General features: G+C 45.4%; 1 protein-coding gene across 1 annotated transcript; it reads left to right on the forward strand.

The window, feature by feature from the left end:
• Nucleotides 1–217: 217 nt before the first annotated feature.
• Nucleotides 218–4,126, forward strand: LOC127312987 (uncharacterized). Its single transcript, XM_051343530.2, has 7 exons — nt 218–443; nt 2,363–2,411; nt 2,486–2,794; nt 2,909–2,957; nt 3,048–3,142; nt 3,238–3,362; nt 3,854–4,126. Exons 1-7 carry the CDS (start codon nt 286–288, stop codon nt 3,909–3,911), a joined length of 843 nt encoding a protein of 280 aa, XP_051199490.1. The 5' UTR covers nt 218–285; the 3' UTR covers nt 3,912–4,126.
• Nucleotides 4,127–9,709: the final 5,583 nt, after the last annotated feature.

The raw sequence follows: 9,709 nt of genomic DNA on the forward strand, positions 1-9,709 counted from the left end.
CAACCTTACTTATAACTGAAAAATTCAGTTGCAACCACATTTTCAATTTTCAATTGAATAGTTACAACCCAACTTAATATTTTTAAAAACGTCTATTGTTTTTTTATTTTTAACCAGCAAATCCTTTTTTTTTTAGCTAGCTAGCTAGTTTCACTTGTACACCCATCAATCGGTGCTTTCGAAAGCTACCACACTGCACGGTCCTTTGTCGATTTACTCAAGAGGAAACGAAATATCCCGAATTCCCCATACAAGAGTAGCATAGCCCCTGCAACGGTCTGCGGGATGGAGATGACGAGTTCTTCGGGAGTCGGCGAGACTCAGGGGTCAGGATCGGTGGTGGAGGTGCAAGTGGCTGCGGCGGCGCTGCGGCGGTCGGAGGTGTTCCACGTCGTGAAGGAACTGGTCGGCTTCGTCCTCTATATGCACCACCAGATCCCCTCGTAACCTCCCGTCCCCCCTCTCTTTCCCGCTCTCGTGCTATGTTAGAATCTGCTGTGCTTTCAAATGGTTTCTACCAAGCCGGATAGTAGCCGGATTTGAGCAACCTTTGTGCTTGTGGATCTAGTTTGCATACGATTCGAGTGGATTTCCAAAATCCGTCACAAATTTGAACTTCCCCTTTGCGGGGACGAGAGGTTAGGGTTTGGATCAGAACGATTCCACTGGATTCGACCATTACTTCGCTCCTCTCCGTCAATTCGTTTCGTTCGGGATCAGAATTAAATGTTACAGGGTGACGAGTTAAGCGGGCTTTAGTTCGGACATTACATCGTTCCTCTCCGTCAATTAGTTTCGTTTTTGATATGTTCTCTTAGCTCCTGCGTTCGCTGTTACCGTGCTGCTGCTTGGTAGTATCGTTGCAGGATGATAATTTAAGTGGGATTTAGCTAGGGCATTACTTCATTGCTGTTCCATCAATTTGTTTTGTTTTGATACGTGCTCTTAGCCTATGCATTCTCGCTGCTACCTTAATGCTGCTTGTTATTCTCCTGTGTTAATGTCGGATGATGTGTGGTGCTCTGTTGTTATTCCCGTAAATTGTTTTCATTACCGATCGTGTGTCTTAATGAAATTTGCAGAATTTGTTAACGATATTACATTTTACTACTCCCTACATACTGGTTTATGAGGTTAATAAGCACTTTGAGAAAAAACTTTGACCATTCATTTGGTCGAAAAAATATGAGATATATGCCACAAAAATTACAACATTGGAAACTTATTTTGAATATGAATCCTATGATATAATTTTTTGTGGTATATATCTCATATTTTGTTGACTTAAGTTTTGTATTCCTGCCTAACTTAGCTTTTATAATGTGGTGTTAGGTGGTGCGTGCTTGGGTCATGTTCTTTTCACTATAGAGGCTTGCCGTGAGGATATGGCCTTGGGCCCTTGCCGTGTGATGCTAGCCAGTGATGGTGGTGGCACGCTGCCAGTTATAGGCTAGGATATGATAGGAGATGGAGATACATGGATTAACTCTTTGGTTGACTGATAATCAAACAGAATCAGTCATTATATAGGCAGCTCAAATGCCAAGGGTGGAAAGCAATTTTTTTTTTGAAATATCTCTTAAATGGATCTAAGCTTCTTTTTTTATAAGCAATTAGGATCATTATCAGTAATTTTGTCTGGTTGCACCTCCTGGGAATCCCTCTTGGCTTGGCTGTACAGGCCACATGACATGTGGACCATGTGGAATTTTTCAATTTACATATGGTTTCACTCTGAATTCGCACTGCCAGAACACTGTCCTTCCCAGTATGCCTTACTCTGGCACGTGTTTCCTATACCTGTAGATCAGATACTTAAGGGTTGTTATTGGGTGAATGGAAAGTGTTGTCCCAGCATTTTAAGGTTCAAAAAGGCGCTAGGCGTGAATTCCTAGTTTTGGCTTTGACTAGCTCCTATACTCCGATCTCTCCTAAACCCTAGGCATGATTAAGCGCTAGGCGTCCTGTTGTTGCCTCACGCCTAGGCATGCTTCAGTGCACGCCTAGGCGAGCAATTTTCACCATGGCATGTTGACAAGTAAAATATAGTTGGTAGCCAATACTGTTAAAGTGTGCACCCTGGAGTCCTGTTTGCTGTGACTACTATGTCCAGAATGACGGACACAATGTTATGCTTTCCAAATACCCGTGCATCAGTGGCGATGAAACCTTCAACAGTTTCATAATGTGCCGTTTGCTTAATTTTAAGTGTGCAATCCTGAATAGAAATAAAGAAACATGGACATCATGTAGTCTAGCTTATATAGTATATCCATTTAGCAGAGTAGGTTTGCCAGTTATTTACTTTGTTTCTACAATTGTAGGTGGATTTGAAGTTTATTCAAATTTTTAATATTTTCAGGGTGTTGCAGAATCTTGAAAATGAATTTGCAGGTTTAAAGGAGGAAATGGTATGTTTAGTAAACATGTTTATGTTGTTATCCCTTTACTCAACGGGCCTTTAATTATTCATGGTCATCTCTAGATGGAAATGGCAGCAACATCAGCAGAACTGAAACCTTCTGATCAGAGAAAGTACAACACACGAAAAAGGGAGGTTAGATGCAGAATCAAGAAGCGCGAGAAGTTAATGAATGGCATATCTGCCTTACTCTCTGCTCTTCAGAAAGCGCTTGATGAAGTTCCTAGCATTGAAGGAGTTGCCTTAATTTTGGGGGGCAGTCTTGTTCGACCTTTGTTTGTCTATGACATTACAGTTACTCATGGTAAATTTGATTCTGGAAGTGCCAAAGAGCAAACTACGACCAAGTTAGCTCAGTCTGTTTCTCGAAAGGTGAGCTACCCTTTTTTGGTACTACATGAAGGATCATTTCCTAGAGGCTAGAACAATTACCATTACTTCACCAGTTCCTGCTTTATATCCCCACATGAACATGTATATTTCCAGGCCATCCGAGCTCTCATATCAGGTGGTGCGGGGAGTTTATCTTACACAGGTATTGGTTATTGGCTTCTTATTATATACACCTGGCTGGGCATGCATTCAACTTTTTGGCTTACTGCTTTTACTCTCACTGTTTTGGAAGGCCCTACCAAGCTGTTTCTACTGGTCAGATGTCCCTGTTCGTTGAACTTACCCCTGGATTTCATGCCCAAACGTGATTTCCGTTACAGTAAGAAGGTGTGAACTTTATGAATTATATGGCTAACTTACTCTATTGGTTATACCATCCATTTTTCGATGATAAACGTATGAATGCAAACTTCTGCTTGCAGATTGCGCCCCAGCATATGTCTATAAAATGTAATGCATCGGAATCCCAAAAGAATAATAAGCATGTTACATCACTCGTGGATGCTTTATGTTGCAGCTCAGAATCTTTTCCTTCAGATGTTATCTGGTAATATTCCTTACCATCATTTTGTTTTGCGGGTAGTATTTCTGATCATCTTTCTTTTATCGCATTGATCACTATTGTTAGTTTCTGCTATGATTTTCGACCCTTTTATATTGGTGTATTAATAGTTCGGCGAGAGTCTTATCTTAGAGCGGTGGACCTCACATCGTATTTATCTATCTATCTATTTATTTTATTTTATTTGTTCATCATTAAGTATTTACCAGAAACCAGATTATGTTACTAAACTGCATGCATTCCTAGGCATTGCACCTTGCAGATTTAGCTCTTAGTTCCTTTGAGGTTTTCATCACCCCAGGCATCTTGACAGTGAACGTTGCTCGTTTGATTTTGATGTTTTGAACTATATATTGATTTGGTACGTTCTCAAATTGTCGTCAAAATGCTGATCATGTGAGTGCTTTACCTGCAGCTTACCCGTTCTTTCTAACCGAAGTTAAACATGCTAACTAAATACATATTATCTCTTGTAGGTTCCAGTGCAAGCACACGATAAGAGGCTTGCCATGCAAGGCGTCATTAGAAGGATGATGATCGGCTCATCCTTGTTGTCCGACATCGATTTGCCAATTGAAAAATGCTGTAGCGAGGTGAACCCCCGGGGTCCTGATTGTGTAAATGTACGAAAGGATCAGCATTCTCAATCTTAACATGTCCGTCTTGTGGCACATCCCAACACACGGCTCCGCTCGTGCATTTGAGGGTCGCACAACGTAGCAATCCAGTTGAAAATGCAGAATTAACCATGTCCACTTTTTTTCTGTTCATTTCTACGGGAATGGCTTGTGGCATGCACATCAGTTCCCTCGAGTACTTGCAACAAACTAGTAAAGGTGCACGTGCAACACACGTGTAAACATCTACGGAGTACAATAAAAAGAATTTTTTTGAATGTTATTTCTTTTTTACCGAGTTTTTTTTACTGAGTCACTTTTTTTCTAAAACTTTAGGTAACTTTATTACCGAATCAAAACACGGTCAGCGACCATTACAGCGATAAGAAAAAGGGGAGGATCATCTAACCAGAGCTCCTAGTGCCCTGTTCTGAACCGTGGCGAGCACGCGGACAATGTTCAATCGTTGCCATGCCTAGCGACAATAATAGTTGCCTGCAGTCATCAATGAACGCTGCACTAGAACCTTTGTATTCTGAAGGGTTTTGAGTTAAGAGCACCTCTAGTAGAGACCGAAAAAGTTGGAAGCGGAAAAGGCTCATCCAGTCCCAAAAAACCTGTGTTAGGTTGATTTTACCACGTGCAGAATAGAAACCGGAAAATCGGAACTGAAGAAACAAAATTAAATTCTCACGAAAGAATTCATCTATGAACATATAGATGATAGTTGATGCTCCAATTGAGCATCAAACTTTACATAATTTATATTAATAACCTAAATTAACTAATAGCCACCACTGCTTGACCTAATTTTGACCAAAATGCGGCCCCGAGGGCCTCTGCGCGCAGCGGCGGAGGTGGTGGCGGAGAAAGGTGAAGCGTGGAGCTCCTACTTCAAGTCAAACTCGACGATCTGGAGCTTGACGCGGTAGACGCGCTCCTCCCGGCGAGCCACCTTGTACTCGCGGACCTGGCGAACGGCGTCGGCCTCCTCCCGGCGCCAGCGTGCTCGCACCTTCGCCTGGGAGATGGCCTCCATCTGCGCGATGACGGCGTCCTCCTCCTGGTCGTCATGGACGTAGTCGCCCCCGGAGAACATTGGCTCCCACGCCGGCGCCGTGTCCTCCTCCTCCTCCGAGCTGTCGTACACGGGCAGGCGAGGGGGACGGCAGGACCCGCCGAAGGAGGACCCCTCTACTCCATTCGCGTACTTCACGAGCTTCCGTGGGGGCGTGATCCCCCAGTTCATCCACCGGTAGGCACTGCGCTTGCGCGTGCCGTCCGAGCGGTTGAATTTTCGCCGCTCCGCCTCCGTGCGGAAAATGGGGGGTCGCGGCGGCGAATCCCCGCCGCCCAAACCACCGCCTTCCCTAGCGGAGCTACCGCGGCTAGCCATGGGGAGGTGGTGCCGAACTCGCCGAGCATCTGTCGCCGTTTTTTGCACGAGGAAACAAAGGACAGGCGGGAGGCGGCACCGGCACGACATCAGGTGATGTTGTGGACATCGTCAGCACTAAGATTTTGGCTTTGGCTCGCAGCCTCCCACATACTGCTATTGCTGGCGTTCCGCAGCAACCCAGCTACACGAGCTTCACAGCGGTTTCAGCGCAACGGGAACGTGGAACACAAATGTGGCGAGTTCGGCACCACCAGCGCGGGGACTCCAGCCCAGGTTACCTATTACTCGTTTCCTCCTTTTCATCGATCTGGTGTTTTCTCTCCCATCTTTTACTTCCATTAGAAGTTCAGTCTGAACATCACCAGTTCACCACAATGTTATTTTTCCTTGGATTCATTCCAGTCTTGCTATTTCACTCCCACAGTAGTGCTGAACACAAGCAAGTTTGCCGCGTCGTCTGTCCTGGTGGTCTTCAGCTCTTTCAGTTCTTCCTTGTCGTGCAGTCGTGTGAAATTGTAGAACTTGGTTAGTTTATTTCGTGTGCATCAGTGAACTAATTGTTTGGCATTTGAACTTATTTCGGCTGCCTTGAATATGAATACTCTCTACAGTGCATGGAGCAGCTGTTCTTGGTGTCCCTGTCAAAGCCACTGTAAGAGAGGTGAGGGTTACTCTATGCATCCATATGATAATCAATATGATGAGCTTCCAAACATATTTGATCAACTTAATTTTTTCGGTGTGTAGAAGAAATGTATTGTTTATATATCTTTTGGTACCTTGGTTTAGCCATATACGATTAAAAACAAAATCAGCTGACCTATGATGACCATGCCCATTGATATGTGTTCTATTCATTCATCTGTGCCATGTAGATAAGTCCTATTTTTATGAGATTCCAAATGCATGATATGATTTCGTGCTCTTTTAGATTAATGCTGACTTATGCCCTATAAATTAAGTTGATTTATATTTTTGGTGATGTGCATGGTCACTCCATTATTCTTTTCTGGTATAAGTTGCCTCCCACTGTTTTGCCATTATTTCCTACAATCTGCTACATGGATATTTGTTCCAATTCACTATCACGGATAGGATTTCAAATGGGAGGAATGTTCACAATAGTTTGAGAAGCTAAAACGGGATGCCCACAAATTATTTAGGACAATATTGTGCTCCAGTTGGTAGATATATAACAACATTACAGAGAGGGATATTGAGGTGTATTTCTTTCACGAACTGAGAATATTTCTTTCCATGACTGAATATCTAAGAATATGATGTTCTTCCTCTTTTTTTTTTCGCTACATGATCTGTTATGAATTACTGCAAATACATGTTGAACTCACTCATTTCAGATTAATGCATGTTCCAAGCTAAGATTAATTCCCAAAGTATAAGATTCTTTAAGATGCGAGTGGATGCATGCTTTAGCTAGCCTACCAGATTTTCTTTCTTTTAGATTAACCATGGAAATGGGCTGTCTTAATCACATATGTCAGCTGAGAGCTGATTTTGGCCAATCCTTCTCTTTTCTCAGATTGCTTACACTTTATTCATCTTAATGTGTTTCCCTTTTCAGTAATAATATTTTCTTGCAAAATATCTTAGTCCAATATATCTGAAACAGCTACACTGTCAAAGTCTGGTTTCCCTCTTGTGTTCATTAGTTTTGGTTTAGGAATTAGGAACAATGCAAAAACACATGCGCACTTACGAAACAGTCCACACCAAAGTATCCACTTGCAGTATTTTGATGTGAATTATTACACTCATATTTTACTTCACTATTTCAGAGGAAGTGGAAACTGTATGATTTGTTGCGGTGTCGCCTAACAATATTTGTAGCTGCAGGCTGCGGTGGTGCCGCAGGTGGCCATCAAGATGGAGCTGCAGCCTGCAGGCAACAGCTGCAACACATACCATCCATTTGGAGTAGTTCGCGACACTACGGGAAAGCAGGGCTTTGCCGTGCGCCACTTTGCACGGCAAAGACGCCTGTATGCACGGCAACGGCTTTGCCGTGCGTGCACTCACGGCAACGAGTGCCCGGCAAAGTCTTCGACGACAAAGCCGTCTTTGCCGTGCGCATGCAAAAACTGCACGGCAAAGCCCTTTGCCGTGCGTTACCATCGATGCCGTGCGTGAGCATCTCTGCCGTGCGCCACTTCTTTGCCGTGCGGCAGGGAGGCTGCCGTGCTCCCCGACATTGCCGTGCGCCACCAGTCATTGCCGTGCGCCTGTCAATGCCGTGCGCCCAGCCAGTGCCGAGCTGCTCACCTTTGTCGTGCGGCCTAGCCCTAGCACGCACGGCAAAGGCCCCTACAGGCACGCCCCAGACAGCTCCCAGGAGCACAGGCTTGCGCCACGTGGCGCCTTTGCCGTGTGTATGCATACGGCAAAGTGACCAAAAGTCCTTTGCCGTGTGCATACACACGGCAAAGGCCCCTGGTTTTTTCAATTTTTTGCTGCTTTTCATTAATCCCTGCATTTCAAAATTGCATTTCACATATATATAACATATACAACATATATATTCACCATAGCATCACCAAACACATCAACAACACCACAAATACATCGAGCACACATAGTTCATGCATAACAAAGTGCAATGTCCATTATTACAATCCATAACAAGTGCAACATCCATAACAAGTGCGAACAATCCATTACAACGACGACGAGTGCACGAAGACCATGCCATCAACCTTGTCCTCCTCCATTGCTTGCGCCCGCCTCATTGTCATTGCCTTGTGACACATAATCTACAAGGTTTGATGGAATTGGCATTTGTCATTTGCATAATGATCACTTGAACAAGCACAAGTAGCGGGTTGGGCACAAGTGTAGGAGGACTCACCGCGGTTCATGCTCCGGATGATGTTCATGTTGTTCACGGTGATAGGTGTCCCCGGGGTCTGAGTGGGCGGTGGCGGCATCCACGGCATGGAGTAAGGTGGAGGAGCAGGAATACTCCCCGGTGGAGAAGACAGAGCCGTCTGGCTCATCAGCCAGCTCATCTGTGCCTGATGCTGCTGCATCATCTGCTGCTGTTGCATCTGCAGCATCATCTGTGCCTGCTGCTGCTGATACTCCAGAACCTGCCGCTCCAAGTTCCGTGCGTGCTCCTGGGCCGCCTGCTCCTTTTCTGCCATCTCCGCCTACGATGTGTCCGCGATGTCATTAACATTTCAATGGAAAGCATGTGCATGTAAAGGAAAGGTAGAGGCCCGAGGAAGAACATACCCGTAACCGCTCGACAGCTAGATCCGAAGCCCGTGGCCGGGGCTCTACCTCAGGCTGGCCGCTCTTACGACCACGACGGATCTGGCGGAGAGAGGGAACCTTCGCTGGGTCGACGCACCCGTCACCAAACCATAGGCGGCCATGCTTCAAGCCTTCTCCCGCAAGCACCGCGACCTCAGGGTCAAAGTCCTCGGCCTCTGGGTTGGCGTCCTCGCCGTACTTCTGCTTGAACTTGGAGACATACGACGTGCACTGGGTCTCGGATTGCGGGTTAACCCACACGGACCCCGTCTCAGGATCAGGCGTCTTCCTTTGCTTCATCTTCTTTAGCACGGCAAAGACGTTAGGCTTCGCTCCTGTACTGACTTCCTGCAAAAGAGAACATGTAATAAAGTGAAGTGGCACACCCTTGCAGAGTTAGCAAATATATAACATGAATTCAAAAAATGAAGGAACCATTAATTTGCTCACCTCCTTCTGCAGGTGAAGAGAGATGGGGATGCTGCCTTGGATATGCGATCCACCTCGCATCTCTGCCCGCTTCTTCTTGCCCTCCTCGTGCTTCTTGAGGTACTGGGGGCATGTCCACCACATGACCATCGCACGAAAGCACCTCTCGTCGTTGCCGACGTACTGAGGAGGGTTCTACATGCACAAGATAAACCCATTATGGTAAAATAAACTACATGGCGATAAAGAAATCAATAACACATAAATGCAAATACCTGCAAGTACTGCCACGGCTGCATGAGCGTGTCGCGAGCGTCCTCCTTAGTCATGTGGACGAAGCGGTCGGCGTGCCAGTCGCGGACACATTGAACACGTGCCTCGTAGTGCATGCCAGTCACCCTCTTCCTTGCAAGCTGGTGTAGGACATCATCGCACGCATTCTCCTTGCCCTCGGCCCTCTTGAAGTATTTATGCAACCATGCACATAGGTAAAACAAGGGGCATTAGTGCAATTATTGTGAACCAAGGAGAGTGTATGAATGGTAAGAAGTCAAAAGTCACGTACCCAAAATTTGGCAACAACCAAATCCGCCGCGGTGCCGCGGCCAAGAGGATCT

The sequence above is a fragment of the Lolium perenne genome, chromosome 7 (assembly GCF_019359855.2).
Source record: "Lolium perenne isolate Kyuss_39 chromosome 7, Kyuss_2.0, whole genome shotgun sequence".
NCBI classification, from domain to species: Eukaryota; Viridiplantae; Streptophyta; class Magnoliopsida; order Poales; family Poaceae; genus Lolium; species Lolium perenne.

Bases quoted from the DNA above. Each gene is read 5' to 3' on its own strand.
- LOC127312987 (XM_051343530.2), top strand. From the start codon at position 286: ATGGAGATGACGAGTTCTTCGGGAGTCGGCGAGACTCAGGGGTCAGGA. The intron at 2,795-2,908 runs GTGAGCTACCCT...GTATATTTCCAG, and splicing joins CTCAGTCTGTTTCTCGAAAG to GCCATCCGAGCTCTCATATC. The intron at 3,143-3,237 runs GTGTGAACTTTA...TTCTGCTTGCAG, and splicing joins ATTTCCGTTACAGTAAGAAG to ATTGCGCCCCAGCATATGTC.